Raw genomic sequence first — 18,499 nt, 5'->3', positions numbered from 1 at the left:
TGCCCAGTGAACAATGCACATGTCCAAGCCATGATCACCCAGTTTCTCCAGGCAAATGCTGTGGGAAATGCTGTCAAAGGTTTACTGAAGTCTAGGTAAACAACATCCACAATATGTCCCCTGTCCACTAAGCTGGTCACTTTGTCACAGTAGGAGATAAGTTGGCCAAACAGAACCTGCCCTTCATAAACCCCATTGCTGGGTCCGATCCCCTGCATCCCATGCATACAAGTTGCATGATGGCACTCAAGATGATATGCTCCATGACTTTCCTGGCACTGAGGTCAGGCTGACTGGCCTGTAGTTCTCCAGATCCTCCTTCTGACTCTTCTTGTAGATGGGCATCACATTTGCTAACTTCCAGTCAACTGGGAGCTCCCTGGTGAGTCAGGACTGACGATAAATAACAGGGAGTAGCTTGGTGAGCACTTCCACTAACTCTCTCAGTGTTCCTGGGTGGATCCCATCTTGCCCCATAGACTTGTGTTTGTGTCTAAGTGGTGTAGCAGTATGTTGCCTATTTCCCCTTGCATTATGGGAACCTCATTCTGCTCCCTGTTCCTGTTTTCCAGCTCAGGAAGCTGGGTACCCAGAGAACTACTGTTGTTCTGTTGAAGACTAAGCCAAAGGCAACACTAAGTACCTCAGCCTTTTCCTTATCCTTTATCACTATGTTTCCCCCCATGTCCCATAAGAATGGAGATTCTCCTGGGTCTTCCTTCTGTTGCTGATACATTGATAGAAACGTTTTTATTGTCTTCTATGGCAGTAGCTAGACTAAGTTCTAGTTGGGTTTTGCCCCTTCTAATTTTCTTCCTGCATAACCTCGCAACATCCTTGCAGCCCCCTGATTCAGCTGCCCCTTCTTCCAGAGGTCATATCTCCTCTTTTTCCTGAGTTCCAGCCAAAGCTCTGTTCAGGCAGGATGGTGTTCTTCCCTGCAAACTTGTCTTTTGGCACATGGGGATGGCCTGGTCCTGTACCTTTTAAGATTTCCTTTGTTACAAATGTTCAGCCTTCCTGGGCCCCTTTGCCCTGCAGGACTGCTTTCTAAGGGACTCTGTCAGCCAATCTCCTGAATGGGTGAAAATATGCCCTCAGGAAGCCTATGACAGCCCTTCTGCTGTCCCCCTTCCTTCCTTCTCTAAGAATTGAAAATAAAATTTTGTGATTGCTGTGCCCACTACTGCCTCCAACCATCATATAACCTACAAATCCTTCTCTGTTCACAAACAACAAATCCAGTGGGGCACCTTCCCTAGTTGGCTCCTTCACCAGTTGTGTCAGGCAGTTATCTTTCGTACACTCCAAGAATCTCCTAGACAGTTCCTCTCTGCTCTGTTATATTTTCAGCAGACATCTGGTAAGTTGAAGTCCTCCACAAGAGCAAGGGCTGGTGATTGTGAGACTTCTTCAAGCTGCTTATAGAATATTCATTGCCTCTTTGTCCTTTTTGGGTGGTCTGTAACAGACTCCCACCATGATACCTGCCTCATTGGCCTTCTCCCTGATTCTTATCCATAAACACTCAACCCTATTGCTACCATCACTGGTGCTGACAGATATTCATGTATCTGCAAAAAATGCAATTGCTAAAGTTAAACTTTAGCAATTTAGAAGACAGAGCATAATGAACATTAATTGAATCATGTCAACCTATTCTTTCTTTTTAGGGTATTATTTGAAGCACTCTGCAGCAAATTGAATTCCACATGTACTATTGTACTGTGTAGTATCCTACATGTTGTTTTTGTTTGTTTGTTTTTTAGATAAAGTTATTGTGGGCAGTTATAAGGGATATCTCCGAATCTTTAATCCACATCCTGTGAAACCTGGAGACGAAGTACAACCCGAAGACCTACTCTTGGAAGTGCAGTTGCGAGAACCAATATTGCAGGTGGAAGTAGGAAAATTTGTTTCGTAAGTAAATGGCAGGTTATGGTGCTGTTTATTTAAGTCTTAGATGTGATTTCCTTCCTTTGTTTTGGAGGGTGAGTTTTCAGTTTCTAGATGGACAACTATTAATCACATCTATGAATCCAATAATATGCATTTATCTGCTGCTTGATTCATCTTGATATGAGAGAATTTTCACTTAAGGTATATATAGAGGATAATCTCCCACATGCAATTTTTTAGAAGTATGTAGAACAGGAAAAACTATACATTGAAAGTTATCTTGTAAGGTGTTAAGAGTACGTGGCTAACTTGTTATGATCTAAGATGTAATACTGGCCATTTGTTTCCTGTTTGATAGAGGATAGAAGATCCTTAATTCCAATGAATTTAGTGGAAATAAGTGGCCAGGTAGAGATACTGTGACTCTGAGGAAAACACCTTATAGTTAATTGGCTGTAAGAGAATCTACTTAGGAGAACTTCATTTTAGAAATTAATTCTTAAAGGATTAATTTTAATTTTGAAATTAACTTCTAATACTGAAGCATGAACTTTATTTAAAAAATGGAAGTACTAACCATGGGAAAGATTAAGGCTCTGAGACCAAAGGGTCAAATACTCCCAGAGTGACCCTGTGCAAGAATGATAATGCCTTACTGTGTGAAATGAGCTAAAACATTTTCTATGGTTGCAGCACAAATACTTTCTGTGCTGGAAATGCTACTTGGGTTTGGGGGAAGAAGAATGTGAGGGTTTGAAGGTTCCATGCAGCTCATACAAATGTGAATTAAAAAAAAGGTAGTGTCTGTGATTGCTGAATATGCTTGTTTGGAGGGATGATCCTCATATCATCCCTCCAAGAAGGATTAACAGCACCTTGTTTCAAATGAGGTTCAGACTAAACTGGGAAAATATCTGAGTTGCTCTTCATATTGGAATCTGAAAAAATGTTCATAAAGGATTAATTTTGATTTTGAAATTAACTCTAAACACTTCAGCATGAATTTAGGAAGATCAGTACTTCTGAGTTTATATGCTAATATCTAACACCCAAACCTCTGCATTTGGCTCACATGTGACAGCAATTTCAACATGTTACTTGAATTTTATCCTGTATGAATTTTACTTGAATTTATCTGAAAATAATGTTTTTTACACCCTTCTTTACAGTGGTACTGAAGGACTTCATCTAGCTGTGTTGCATTGCCGAAAACTCTGTGTGTATGCTGTTTCAGGTTAGTTTACAGATCCAAGCTTTCCAGTGATTTTAAGTGTATTCTAAAGTTTGGATTAGGTTAATGTTAAACTTGGTATATACAGTGTTTGCTCATCATCTCTGAAGATCTGCAGTCATGTTCTTTCACTCAAGCCTGTGTATGAAGAGGAAACATTAGTAATTAGGTTTAGCAGAGGTTTGCTGGTCTGCTCCATGCCTGAGATGCTGTGATGTCTGTGGTGGTCTGTGGTTAGCAGTGATTGTGAGCAATTAGTTCTCATTATGGTTTTATGAATTGGTGTTATTGTTCAAAATGCTAATGAACAAATGGTTGTATAATGCCAACCTGCTTAGCTCTTTAAAAAGAAACAATTACAATTCTTTCTGAACTCAGAAGTCCAGATAATTTTTTAGAAAGCCAGAACATTGGTAAGATAGCCCATGAGAAGACAGGAGGTTAATACTGGTAAGAAGGTGAAACCACGATGTTTTCTCTTAAATCCGCTTTCTTTTACTTCCTTTGGCTGGAAATTCTATATGATGTATTCTCTGTGTATGTGAAGAGCCAAGATGCGAAATACATATTCTATGCACTGATTTTTTTCTTCCGTATGCTGAGGGCAAAGCACAGATTTAACAGTCTATTAATGGTACACCCATCTTCAAAATTCAATAGACAACATGGCATTGTTAATTTTCTCCATGCAGGGACACACTCTGTGGTTCCTTTTGTTACAAGAGCATGCTTTTCTTCTAGGAGCAGCTTGCTTCCTATTTACAGCCTTGTGGTCAGATAAGATTACAAAAATGTGCTCTCTTTTTAGATTCTCTTTGCCTATCTGGAAACACCTGTGAAAGTGATCTTTGCTGAGGAGGGATTCTTTGAGAAGTACTGCAGTCTTCATGGTTTCCATTTGCTGTAATAGTGTTTATGCCTTAGGACTGCAGCCTACCAGTACAATTTTTATTAAAACAATTTATTTTAAAATTTGCATTAGCAGCACCCAGTAAGTCTAGAAGTCTTTAGTAGTTATAATATGCTGTTTGGTCTACATGGCTTAAGCAGCTAAGTAATAATAAAAGTAATATTTTGCAACGCCTTAATAGACTTTTCATACTAATCTGTAAACATTTATACTTTAATGGTAATTTCTGTGATCTGAGTGGGTACTCTCAAACAAGCTCCTTTGAGAAATAACTATCATTATTTCTTTGTGCTTTTAAGGAAAATTATGCTTTCTTAAAGTGGAATCTTTACTTGCTTTGTACGTGTTACCATATCTGTTATTCATAATAAAATCACTATCCTGCTTCTCTGACAAATAAAAGCACCTTCAGGGCTGACTCAAGTATGGCCTTGGTATTGTATTACAGTCATTGTACACAGACTGGCTACTTTCTAACTTGTTTATCCCAAAGTGTTGCTGATTATCTGGTTACTAGTCAGCCAGCGCCTTTCCCCTCATGTCTATTCCAGTCTTTTCCCTAATGTGGGCCTGCTTTAGGTGTAATTGCTTAAAAACTATGTTTGATTTGATTGGAGAAATTGCCTAAAAGGTTAGCATAAGCTACAAGTCTTTCATAGAATATTGCTTAAGTTGTTGTTGGAATAATCTTTGTATAATTAAAGCTGTGGTAGGATTTAGCACAGAACACCTTTTTCCCAGCTGATGTGTGTGACTGTTCTCAAAAGTTTTGGTTTATTTTTTTTCCTTGCTAATATTAGTCCTTAAGTATTACTTTATGCAATGAAGTTTACTTTCTCCATGGTGTTCAGGAAGAACTTGATTCTTGAAAGAGGAACTTTAGTTTATTTAGAAAGACTTTTAATTTCTGCTCATTCCCTGAAGGAAACAGGAAGTTAAAATTCATGCAGACATTTTCAGAGAATGTGATGTATATCACAAAAATATTTTTGCTACCATATGTTTGTCTTTTATCTTTGCATTGCTGACCACTGCATTCAATTTCAGGCAAAGTAAAGGCAAGTGATAGGTGTACCCTAAACATAGCTTTGTCAAATTGTAGCTAATGACCAGCTGCAGCTTAATTTGTGGCAGAGACTATTGCAGCTGAGGCTGGCTGTTGGATAAAGTATATTTACCAGATAGCTAGAGAATCATAAGAATTCCCCTTTGAGCAGGCTTTTTTTCTGATCTTAGAGGTGCGTCCAACATGAAAAATACGTTTAAATAATAAAATCTCAGCCTCTTGCGAGGTCTTTATAGTATGTATAGTATAATGAGACCTTATTTCTGGTTCTGGCCTTTAGGAATTTTGTAGCTTGGTGTTTTTTTTTTTCAGAAAGCAGCAGTGTGAGCCTACATATCCCAAAAGTCACTAGAAATTAAGTTACATTTTTTTCAGATTGTTTACACTCATACCCCTTTACTTCTTCCACAGTGTGTGGATCAAATTAATAAATACTTACCCTTTGTTTTTTTTGTAGGAACTCAGGGGAATGTGGAGCATGGGAACCAGTATCAGATTAAACTGATGTATGAGCACAATCTTCAGAGAACTGCTTGTAATATGACTTATGGTCCATTTGGTGGTGTAAAAGGTAAGCTCCTTGTTGTATATTCTTTATAATTAGTTGTTTAACAGAATTTTGAAAGGCAGCATGATGCTGCTGTCTAGAGGAAAACATCTTTCTATGCATGATGGTACTTTTTATCTGATACATATTGAAAATAACTCAAGTTCAAATGAGCAAAGAATATTAAATGCAGAGTAGTTATTTTCTCACATTTTGAACTGGATATGAGTCTACAAGGAAAACATTGATTTTAAAAAACATGACAAAATTCCTGGCTCTTCCCTTGTAAAGTACTTTAATATCTAAAAATAATTGTTTTCTTCTATGCTTTAATTCTGTTTTACTTTTCTGCACTTGCTTATCCTGGACAAGTTAAAAAGTTAACATCTTTTGCTGAACCTAAAGCATAAAATGTCTTGAAATATGTGTAATGCAGACTTCTAAAAAAAATACTTAAACTTTGATTGGAAAAAATAACAGTGGACAATAGTATTTATGGTGTGTCTGTAGATTTGAATGTGTTTAATAGATAACAGTCTTCTTTGACTTTGTGAATGTTTTTTGTGTTCCCATGTGGAAGCATTTAGATTGGCTTTGCATAATATATCTTTCTGTTCAGAAGTAGAGATTGCCCAAAAATATTGGGGGTGGCAGTCATCAAAATAAGTAGTGTCACTAAACTGTTGGCAGTGATAGTCACTTTCTAAGGCAGAAAGTCTCCTGCATCAAGATGGCAAATATATACAGGCAGTTCCTCAGTTCTGGGCCTGTAATAACCTTCCAGTAATATTGCTGCAATGCCTTACCCTAAATTCAGGCTTGTCCCTGGGCTTAAATTCAGCTGACCAAAATCCTAACTGATTGAAGAGATTTTCACCTACTAATTTCTTACAACTGCCTTGGGGAAAATGGTCAACTCATGTGAGTGAGAAGGTATAAATGCCATGAGCATCTTGTGGAGTGAGTGTATATGGTATGGCCTGTTAAAAGCGGAAAGATGATACAGAGGTTCTTAAATCTGAGAAGAGGGAATAATGTTCTCTGACACTTTACAGTGGCGTTGCAGTAACAAATGTATAGGGGATTGTAAACTATGTGTTGTGAGTGTCTGGAATGGTTCAGAAAGAATAAAACAAGTCAACATGTACCACCATGCAGTTCTGCAGAAGAAATTCTCTGGATTTTTGACATGCACGTTTGTTTACCATGGAGGTCTAAGTAGAGGTCTGACTGCCAGCTCAGTCTTGATGCCAGACCTGTCTCATGAGCTGTGGTGGATGCAAATAATCTAATGAAGAAGGTGTCTTTGCAAGCTAGGGACACAGGAGGTAATGTTTACCCTAGAACCTACTCAGCAAGGTCTGACACAACTCAAGTTTGGCCTTGCCTGGCCAAACACTTTTCAACGCCTAGGATGGTCAAAATGAGGGCCAATCCTGACAAAGCAGCAAGAACAGCAGAAGGAACTCTGGTAAGTTCTGTAAACTTTTCTGAGTTTTCTATGTTAGCATGTCTCGCTAATTTCCTTTTCCTTTTTTCTTCACCATGTTCCAGTTCACATAGGTGTGTTTATTGCTGTTGGACAAAGAGTGATCTCAAATCATAAATAAGCAAAGGAGGCAGAGATTTATATTATGTAATGAATAATACACATTCATATTGTAAAATCAAGTTGCTTTCTGTTTAAGACCTAAATCTAGGAAAATTATAGTGAGTGTTCAGGTACCTAATAGGAGGCTAGTAAGGCATGTGTTGAAGCATCAGAGAAATTGGCCAAATGAACACTGAGGAAAGTTCTTTTTGGGAAATGAAGGAATATTCTTTTGTTGGTAGATTTCCTGGACTGAATGTTCTTTTTATGTGGCTTTCCTGGACTATCTGATTAGATTTCTTATCAAGGATATGCTTTTAATCTTGCCCTAAGCCTTTTGTAGTATATATATTTTAGTTCTTTTAAGTATCATCTTTAATATCTTTCTCTCTCCTTGAGGCTTATAAAGGACAGTATTGTGTTTTTATTTCCATCTTGCAAGACCAGCCAGAATGAACCAGAAAGGAGGTCTATCAAGTGCTGTTAATTTTAGTAAACAAATGCCTGTCCTGGTCTAGCCTGCCATGCTATCTATGTGTATCTGTGTTTGGCAGGTGTTCTGGTGTGCCATTGAGAGTCTGTAAATAAATAAACATTTTTTTTTTTACTATCAGCCTTCCACAGGCTTCTCTGGAATTCTTTTCAGGCATCTGCTAACAGTGTTTCTCATCTTCAGTAGAGGTTAATTTATGGTGGTGCTGTAAGCCTGCAGCTATGAACTTGCTTTGCTAACAGTCTAACTTCTGTACCACACTCCGGAAGTAGAATAAAAAAATACAGGGAGAGTTTTTGCATTTATTGCCATCTGTTACTACTGTGACTAATATGTGTCTTACTGCTATACTCAAGCATGTTTGAAACAATGTGAGGGTGAAAGAGACACTTCACAGGTCATGTTCACAGAACTACTGAAGCAGACACAGGAGAATGGCAGTTGAACAGAAGGAGAAAAGCATGCATTCAGGGAAAGCATACCATGGGAGTGTTGGGGAGGAGGGTGAATGTCAGTCCCCCAGGAACATAATTTTTCATTTGAGTAAGTAAAGAAGGCTGTAGGAGTTGACACAGAGAACTTGATCTATGAAGTTCCTCAGTCTTGCTCGGATTTCTCTTGCTGAAGGTTATGCTTTTTTTCTTTTTATGGAGCTCTTAATCCTTTACCTTCACTGGTAAAGCAGGGCATTCTACTCAGCCATATGATTTAACATTGACAAAAAAAAAAAAAAAGATTGAGTTTGCAGTCCTGAGGGGTATAGGACAGGTGAAAAGTAAAGTCAGGACCCTGAACTTTAGGAAAGCAAACTTCCCACTCTTCAAGGTTGGACCTTGAAGTCCTCGAAGTCAGTTGGACCCCTTGTGAAACTGCCTTCAGGGACAAGGAGTCAGAAAATGACAGATCTTCAAGGATGTCTTCCATAGAGTGCAAGAGCTCAGGATCCCCAGGTACAAGAAATTGGGAAAGGAAGGCAAGAGATTGGCAAGTCTGAGTTGAGACCTGCTGGTCAAACTAAAGGGCAAGAAGGAAATGCACAGCCAGTGGAGGCAGGGAGAGGTGGTCTGGGAAGAATATAGGGATGCTGTCTGGTTGAGTAGGGATGGGGTCAGAAGAGCAAAGGTACAGCTGGAGATGGACTTGGCGAGGGGTGCAAAGAACAAGAAGGGCTTCTACAGGTAGGTTAACCAGAAAAGGTAGGTCAAAGGAAGCAACACTGGCAAACTGGTAACAATGGACGAGTAGAAGGCTGAGATACTAAATTTTTTTCCTCAGTCATCACTTGCAATCTGTCTTCCCACACTCTCAAGTGGTAGAGAGCAGGATGGGGACTGGGGGAGCAAAGTCTTTCCCACTGCAAGAAAAGATTGGGCTCATGACCACCTGAGGAACCCGAACATACATAAATCTGTGGGACCTGACTGAGAGGCATCCCAGAGTCCTGAAGGAATCGTCTGATGTAGTTGCCAAGCTACACTCCATGGTTCTTGAAAAGTCATGGCAGCAGGTGAAGTCCAGAGTTACTGGAAAAAGGGAAACATTTAATGCATTTTAAAAGGGCTGGAAAGGAGCATCCCAGGAAGTAGCAACTTGTCAGCCTCAAATCTGGGCCTGGAAAGATCATGGAATAGAAATTCCTAGAAGCTATGCTAAGGCACATGGAGGACAGGGATATGACTCAAGATAGCCAGCACGGCTTCACTGAGGGCAAGTCCTGGCTGATCAACCTAGTGGCCTAGAGGTAGAGTGCCATGGAGTAACTACATCAGTGGTCAAGGTAAGGATTATGGATGTCATCTATCTGGATTTCTGTAAAGCCTTTGACACACTCCCCCACAACTTCTCTCTAAATTGGAGAGAGATGGTTTTCAGGAGTGGGCTGTTCACTGGTTGATGAATTGGTTGGATGGTTGCATCCAGAGAATCATAGAAAATGCTGAGTTGGAAGGGATCCATCAGGATCATCTAGTCCAACTCCTGGCCCTGTGCAGAATGTGCTTCTTGAACTCAGACAGACTTGGTGCTGCGACCACTTCCGTGGAGCACCTGCTCAACCACCTTCTGTGTGAAAAGATTTTTCCTGATATCTAACCTTAACCTCCCCTGACTCAGCTTCTTGTCATTTTCTCAAGTCCTGTCACTGGTCACAAGAGTGAAAGACCAGTACCTGCCCCTCTACTTCCCCTCAGGAGGATGCTGAAGACCACAGTGATATCCCCTCTCAGTTTCCTCTTCTCCAGGCTGAACCAATCTAGTGCCCTCAGCTGCTCCTTAAAAGGTTTCCCCTCCAGGCCCTTCACCATCCTACAGAAGTATAGAATGACAAATGTTATTCCTTGGGCATCCGTAGCAGGACCAGTGCTCTTTAATTTTTTCATCAGTGATCTAGGCAGTGGGATAGAGTGCACCCTCAGCAAGTTTGCAGATGACACCAGGCTGTGTGGTGGGATTGACACACCTGAAGGACAGGATGCCATCCAGAGGGACCTGGACAAGCTTGAGAAGTGGGCCCATGGGAAACTGACAAGGTTCAACAAGTCCGAATGCAAGGTGCTGCACCTGGGTCTGGGCAATCCCAGACATGAGTACAGACAGGGAGATGAATTAATTAAGAGCAGTCCTACAGAGAAGAACTTGGGTGTTCTTATGGATGAAAAGCTGGATGTGGTGCAATAGTTTGTGCTCACAGCCTGGAAGGCCAAGCATGTCCTGGGCTGCATCAAAAGCAGTGTGACCAGGAGAGTGAGGGAGGTGATTTTCTCCCTTGTGAGACCCCACCTGCAGTGCTGCATACAGTTCTGGAGTCCTCATCACGGAAAAGACCTGGACCTGTTAGAGCAGGTCCAGAGGAGGGCCATGAAGATGATCAGAGGGCTGGAGTACCTCCTACGAAGACAGGCCAAGAGAGTTGGAGTTGTTCAGCCTGGAGAAGAAGAAGGATTCAGGGAGACCTTAGTATGGTCTTTAGGTACTTAAAGGGGGCTTACAGGAAAGCTGAGGACAAATGTTTTAGTGGGGACTGTTGTGATAGAACAAAGGGGAATGTTTTTATACTAAAAGAGGGACAATTTAGATTAGATATAAGGAGGAAGTTTTTTTATGAGGGTGGTAAAACACTCAAGGTCAGATTGGATGGAGTTTTGTTCAACCTGATCTAGAAGATGTCCCTCATTGCAGGGGGCAGTTTGGACTAGATAACCTGCAACAACCCTTCCAACCCAAACCATTCTATGATTTGATGATTTTAATGTCTTTGGAGTTGTTTCATGTATTGAAGTATAGAAACAAATACCACTAGATGTGTATTTCATTCTCATTCAGCTTTCTTCAATGTAAGTTTTTGCTATTCTGTCCCTGCTAGTTTATGGCAAGCTTAGACCCTTGTAATGTTTTGGTCTATTAGATAGCACATCTCTTTGGCTGAAATGTGATGGAGATGTAAAACATACAAAGTACAACTGTCACTTCTCAACTGTTGATTTTTTTGTCTCTTGTATTAAGAAAAAAGCTATTAGTTATTTCTCTGTTGGGAGTATTGTGAAGTAAAGAAACCTATTTGGTAGCCTAGTTGCTAAATTTCATTCTTGCTAGTGTCTTCAGATTAATTATTTGATCTATGAGCAATTTTCACATATGGAAGAATTGACAAAGATGTTCTCATAACAGGAACAGATGAAGAAAATCAACAACCTCATTTATTCTCATAATAGAAAGTTGAAACCTAAATTAAAGAAACTATCAAAGCTGTGGAATAGAAAACCCAAAGACTGAGAAGTTGACCAGTGGCTTGCATAGATTAACAGTGTACATTTTTCTTAAAAATAGCAGTGTGACTTGTGGTTGTCACCACTAGATGGTCCTCTTACAACACTTACCAGTCAGCATTTCTATATCTGCATTTATCCTTGAACTGATTCTACAGGTGTATTTACTGCAACATTTACTGAGGTGTAGAAAACACAAAAGCACTTTCTGAAAACCTCTATAGCTAAAAGTCTTTTATTGATTGAAACAAAATGTATTCTGTTGGTTGTAGAACTTTAGCAAAAAGGTGAAATGAACTTGAATCTTATTTTCAGCAGAAATGTTAAAAGCCCAGAGGTGTGAGAAATAACTATGAAATCCCTTATAAGTTTAGCTAGAATTCTAAACAAAGCTAATGGAAATGTTTCAAAATAGTAAATGGGAAACACTTACAAAGATGAAAATATAGACGTCAAGCATAGTGTAGGCAGGGTTAGCTGGGACCTACAACTTTAAAAATCTGTGGCAAAGGATTATAATGCAGATCTTTACAGTTCTTTGCTGCTTTAGCTGTATGTTTGTTCCTGGCTGTCTCTGAACACTGGTGCTAAAATGAAAACAATGAACTATCCAGAAGGGACATAGGAAGATCAGCTGTTGCTTCTATATTTAAAAAAATCAGTATTGTTAGCTCAGACTTTCAAAGGTTGAACTTAACTTGAAGACACTGCCTTTGTTGTTTAGAATGCATGTCTCCTTTTCTTGTTTCTGAACTCTTCCTCCTGGTCTTAGAACTATAAGTTGAGTTTGTCATCCAGTGCTCCAATTCTAGCATATGGGTCATTTTAGAAAGGATGATTCATGATAAAACCATGAGTCAGTAGTGCTGAACCCTGGTTTTCAACCAAGTAAACTCTTAACCTAGCCACAAAATGTCACAACCCTTAAGTAATGAACAGATTGTAAACTTCATGTTTTACTTCAGACATAAAATTTTAAAACCTTCAGGGTACTCTACCTTAAACTGCCTTTTTTTTTAAAGAAAATGAAGGTGTAAAAGCATATATCTTTATGATTTATGTTGCACCCTGACTTATGATGAGGACTCAGCTGTACAAAAATTTTAGTTTATATAAACCCATTCATCACGTGAGTTTTATAAGGTCAGGTTATACTATTATGGCACCATGCAATTACACCACCAGAGACTGCTGGGCTAAGAATTCAACTGTCATTATATGAAATGATGTTTGCTGATAGTTTACAGTATCTTGGAAAGTATTTTCTATTTTCACATCTGTAGTATGTTGTTCTGAGTCTTTATGAGTCAAATACCAATGACCTGGTATTTGGCTCAAGCTCATAATTTTAGATGATGAGGTCATTAGAGAGGTTAAATTTGGAGGCAGGCTGGGCTGTGGTGACCCCGCCCTGGTTGAGTTTGTGCTCTCAAGGAGCATGGTCTTGGCAAGAAGCAAAGTCAGGACCCTCAGCTTTGGAAGAGTGAACTTCAAGATGTCTAAGGAGTTGGTGAATGAGATGCCCTGGAAAACTGTCCTTAGGGGCAAAGCAGCTGACCAGAGCTGTCAGTGCTTTAAGGACACTTTTCTTAGAGCGGAAAGCTCTCCATCCCAGTGTGCAAGAAATCAAGCAAGGCAGGGCAGACATGGATGTGGATGAGCAAGGATCTGGTCCTCAAACTGAGAAGTAAGAAAGAGATGCACAGCCAGTGGAAACAGAAGACAGGTGACCTGGGGAGAGTACAGGGATATCATTTAGATGGTGTAGGAATGGGATCAAGAAAGTCAAAGCAGTGATAGAGCAGGACCTGGCAAGGGATGTTAAAAATAACAAAAAGCTATTCTGTAAGTATAAAGGTCAGAAAAGAAAGGCCAAGGATGGTGTACCCCCCAATAAATGACAAAGGAGAACTGGTAACAACATATATGGAGAAGACTGAGGTACTCAATGAGTTTTTTGCCTTAGTCTTCGCAGCCTGGAAGGCCAAGCATGTCCTGGGCTGCATCAAAAGCAGTGTGAGCAGGAGAGTGAGGGAGGTGATTGAGACCCCACCTGCAGTGCTGCATACAGTTCTGGAGTCCTCATCATGGGAAAGACCTGGACCTGTTAGAGCAGGTCCAGAAAGGTCCACAGAAACAGTCAGAGGGATGGAACATCTCTCCTCCAAAGACAGGCTGAGACAGCTGGGATTTTTCAGCCTGAGGAAGAGAAGGCTCTAGGGAGACCTTGTGGCCTTGCAGTATTTAAAGGGGGCTTACAGAGAAGAGGGAGTGTGACTTTTTACAAGGGCAAATAGCAATAGGGAAAAGGGGAATGGTTTTGTACTAAAAGAAGAGAGGTGTCCCATCCCTGGGATTTTTCAAGGCCGGGTTGGATGGGCTCCTGAGCAACCTGATCTAGTGGGTCCCTGGGATGAGCAGTGACATCGTCAACTAGACCAGATTGCTCTGAGACCTGTCCAGTCTGACCCTGAATATTTCCAGGGATGGTGCATCCACCACCTCAGTGCACAACCTGTTCCAGTGTTTTACCAACCTCCTTGTTAAAAAGTTCTTCTTTATGTCTAATCTAAATCAACCCTTTTTCATTAAAACGTTTGCCCCTTGTCCTATAACAACATGCTCTTCTAAAAGTTTGTCCCCATAAATAATTAAGAATTATTGTACTTGGCTGGTAAACCCTAAGTGATGGAAATTTTTTTTGCTGATTGAAACTCACTGCTGATTGAAAGCTTCTGATAAATAAGTTGCATATTTTTCCATTGTTAAAAGACAGAAATGGAGTGAAGCAAGTGAATTGGATATAATGTTTTAGTTAAGAATTCCTTTTCTTATTCTTTATCACACAGTGTGCCTCCAGTTCAGTTTTTAGGGCGTAAATCTGGTATTAATATAGAAATAGTGAAGTCTTATGAAGCAATATTCCATATATTGTTTAGTGTTTATAATGTTAAAACAATGTTAATTGAAAAACAGTGAGAAGGGTTTTTTTTTGGTAGATAGGTAGTGATTGGATTTTGAGCCAGTATTGTTACATTTTGTGATTGACATAATTTGGTCATCATTTTATATCATTCCCATGTTTTTTTGTTTGTGGTTACACCTAAATCATGTAGGCCTAGTTGTTCTAATTAAAATACTGATGAATTGGATCTGTTTCACCTGTGCAGAATTTTGGTTAATCAATTTACCATTGTTGACATCAGTTATATGAAATAATAGTAGTAAACCATCTTCATGTAAAAATATTAAAACTCCTTATAGATATATAATCACAGAGATTAGTTGAGATAATTATCAGCTGCTTAAGAATCTAATGAATTTGCATATTGGCACAGTAAAAGATTTGCAGAGAATGGGCATTAAGCAAAACTAATTTTTGACTCAGTGTAAATAAATTCATATTACTTCATAATTAATTTTTATTGTCTTTTCCTAACATGATGTTTAGATAATTAGTGCTGAAGTTACCTTAATTTTGTACCTGCAACATACAGAATAAACTCTGACCTGTGCCTTGACTTTGTCATGTCCATATTGAAGGTATTTAGGCATGGTATGTTTTCCTGTCTGTAGAGTAATCTGAGAAAGAAGGCAGTAGTTTGGAAAATGACTCTTATTCCTACTTTACTGTCTTCTTTTGAATGGATTAGGGCTTAGCCACCTTACAGCTGTTAGCCTAAGTCCTTCTATATCTTGAGAAAGAGTCAATGTACTTCTTGTGCCTGACTGTTCTTAAAAAGAGAGATTTACTGATGTGGAGCCTGCTTACAAGAAATGATGGTATTATGCTTTTTTATAGTGGAAGAAAAGTGCCCTTATTACTTCTTTGAAAAAGTTTGCAGATCAGGCCACAATTTCATTCTTTGCCTTGTTTGCCTTGAGTGATGTGACTTATGTTTGAGGAAAGTATATGCAATAAATTTCTGCTGAAGTAATGTGAAGAGTGGAGAAGGGCTTTAAAAAAAGCCACTGTTACTTGAAACTTAGGCAGCTTTACAGATTATCACGTAAATTTCCTGTGGTCAGTTGTGCATTAGACTGAATGCTGGGCAGGATAGCAGCTCATATATGAACAAACAACGGCGTGTAATGAATGAACAGTAAAATTCTCTGCTTTGAGGACTGGTGAATGAAGTGCAGGTTTCCTGAACTGCTCTCTGAAGTGCTTAGGAAGCGTGTGAAGGATCATATGCTGTAGTAGGAGGATACCCTTTCCCAGGTGAGGATTGAGTTCTGTGGTTGTTCTTCAGGGTGTAAGTGGTACATTAAGGTGGGTTTAATATTAAGGTGTATAAACACTCTGAACACTTCCAGTTTTCTTTCTCATTTAAAAATTTTTTTTTTCAATTTTTAAGATTTTTTCGCCGTAAGAACTCAGGAAAAGGCATAATGATAGCTTGCCACTGGGGGGCAGAATCTGTTGGGTTGCTCTTGACTAGAATACTAGTTTTATTTAGTGGCAGACTGCATAGTTTAATAACTTTGCTTTCTTAGCTGCTGAATTATTTTGGAATGGCGTTTACTTATAGATAATGGTTTTGCACTGTGAAAGCACCTGTTACTGTTTTGTGTGATTCCACACACTTGCATTATCTAATAGTTAAGTAATAAGTGAATTAATCATGGTTTTCTATAACTCTTCAAATGAGTCGATAAATGATTTAGTATTGGATTCCCCTAATAAGCACAGGCTTTGAAATTTACTTTTTCATCTGAAACCTTCATGCCTTAAGTTGGCTTCCAGAGTAGTTCTGATTTATTTGAAGTTGTTTCATGGATACTGTACCAATAAAAGCAAAGGGAAGGAAGAAAGAAAATACAGCTTTGACATGAAAAAGTTACAAGCAAAAAAGTGTGAAAATACCTTGAACCTATCTTTTTCTCATCAAATGGCCTTGAATTCATTTTACTTTTATTATAGGACTGGCCTAGAGGCAAAGTAAATTTGAGCGTTACAACAAAGAGGGTGCTATATGGAGGAATTTTTTAAAATAATGAAATACAACATATGCATAAACCATGCAGCCTTGTAACAGGAAACTTTGTAAGAAGTTTGTACAGTAAGACTGTGGTTAACTTTTCTACAATTCTGCAGGAATAAATTTTATTAGGTGTCAGAAAAAAAATTATCAGCTGAGTTTTATGCTGTAAGGTTAAATGATTCTTATGACTATGTTTAAATACTGGAGAAGTATAAATTTGGACTTTGATTTATTGGCTAATTCTATTAAGGAACAGAATATTTAACTGTTGCCTTCCTGTTAAATTGCTTCTGCATAAGGACAGATTTTTTGAAAGGTTTGGGCTTTGAAAGTTTTTCATGGAAGAGATCTGCTGATGACTACTTTTAAATGGTTTCTCACTTAACTTTGGAAAACTGTTTGTGTTTTGGTATTTTTTTTTTCTATTAATAAGGGAGTTAGAACCTCTTCTCTAAATTGAGCATGTGAATGGAAAAATAATCAAGGAAAATATTCTCTGAATCTCTTACCATCCATTTCCTTTTACCTTCTTCAGCTCTTCTTAACGGTAATGATTGTAGCCTAATGATCACAGCCTAACTGATATAAAAATTCTCATTGCCTTCAGTATGCCAGAACTTTGTCTTAATTATGAATTGCTAGATTAATCTCTTAATCTGCAATTTATTTAAAAAAAGCACTATAATTTAAGTGAAGTAAAACCAATTGCAGAAATACGTAACTTTGGGAGCAGTTGTGTCTGTAAGTGAAAGACTTGTTTTTCAAAACTTTGGTAAATTCTATATGATACATTTTCTAATTTCCCTTGTTGAAGTATGGTACCCAAAAGTGTGCAGTCACTGTGCACTGGCAGTATAAAATGTTTTGTATCTTACATGTGGGGGGGTTATGGCTTCTGCAGTGCTCCTGCCAAGAGTCAGTGAGTGCCAAGGCAGAACAATAATTACCTCATATGTTTTTAATAGCACATATATATTAATAATGACCCAATCTGTCTTTTGTCTTTTTGGTGACATATTGTTGACTCATATTTAATTCACTGTCCTACTCTAATCTCCAGATTCTTCTTCTTAGTGCTGTTGCCTGCCATTCTCTGGTTTCCTGTGAGTCAATTGCCTGAGATCACATCAGATGTTTTATTTCAGTTTAGAGATGCTGTCTCTAAAGTTTAGAAATGCGGTATATGTTATTACCCTGTCTAATAAATAGTTTGGCATGATGAATTTTCTGTTACTTAAAACCTATGTACAGCTTTATTATTTACATATATACTTTCTCCTTTAAATGTTCCAGCCTTTCATGTGAATGCATTTGTCTATAAGATTTGTTTGCTGACCCATATTTCCTCCAAAAGAATGCAGTTTTAGTTTCTAACTATTTAGTCTATTTTGTCTTCTCAAAGGGTCTTTCAGAAGTGTGTGTATGTAGCTTTTGTTTATTTTTCTAGTGGTCATCAATGATTACTCAATTACAAAAAAAGTCTCTAACCTATAGGAATTTATTTGGAGGGTGACCAAACCCTTGTTAGCTGCTTTTCCTAGAGGATTGAAATGTATCTTGTACAAGCTATAATGCTTTATACTAATTTTATTTTGGGTTATTATGTTTGGTGCAAATCATTCCTATCAAAAATGACTCTACTACATCATTGTGGTAGCTTAGTCCCTAAGTACCACACAGCTGCTCACTCACTTTCTCCCACATCACCCTGGTGGAAAGGGGAGGAGAATCAGAAAAAGGTAAAACCTGTGAGTTGAGACAAGAACAGTTCAAAATTTGAAATAAAGTATGATAATAATGATAATGGCAATAAAAAAAAGAGATAAATAAAACCCAAGATAAACAAATAGTGCACAGTACAGTTGCTTAGCACTCCCTGACTGACGCCCAGCCTGGCCCCCATCAGCGATCAGCCCCTCACAGCCAACTCCTCATCATTTGAATGTTCACAGTGTGCTTCCAACAGTATTAAAATGTAGGATAACAAACTGTTCCTGCTTGTTAAACCTGTGA

The 18,499-nt window shown here is 38.7% G+C and overlaps 1 protein-coding gene across 4 annotated transcripts in view; it reads left to right on the top strand.

Annotated features, from left to right (window-relative positions):
• The window catches only part of BBS9 (Bardet-Biedl syndrome 9), a 298,489-nt gene that overhangs the window by 2,984 nt on the left and 277,006 nt on the right, over window positions 1–18,499 (top strand). For 3 of the 4 annotated variants that reach the window (XM_032105273.1, XM_032105262.1, XM_032105282.1), the window contains exons 3-5: window positions 1,770–1,920; window positions 3,069–3,133; window positions 5,564–5,677. In XM_032105273.1, the coding sequence (XP_031961164.1) occupies window positions 1,770–1,920; window positions 3,069–3,133; window positions 5,564–5,677 (330 nt within the window). Of the gene's footprint in view, window positions 1–1,769; window positions 1,921–3,068; window positions 3,134–5,563; window positions 5,678–18,499 lie in introns of those variants that run through there. The other variant, XM_032105289.1, reaches the window with a different exon arrangement.

This window comes from Corvus moneduloides, chromosome 1, assembly GCF_009650955.1.
Source record: "Corvus moneduloides isolate bCorMon1 chromosome 1, bCorMon1.pri, whole genome shotgun sequence".
NCBI lineage: Eukaryota > Metazoa > Chordata > Aves > Passeriformes > Corvidae > Corvus > Corvus moneduloides.
Note: the sequence above shows the minus strand (reverse complement) of the source record. Positions and strands in the feature narration are given on the sequence as shown.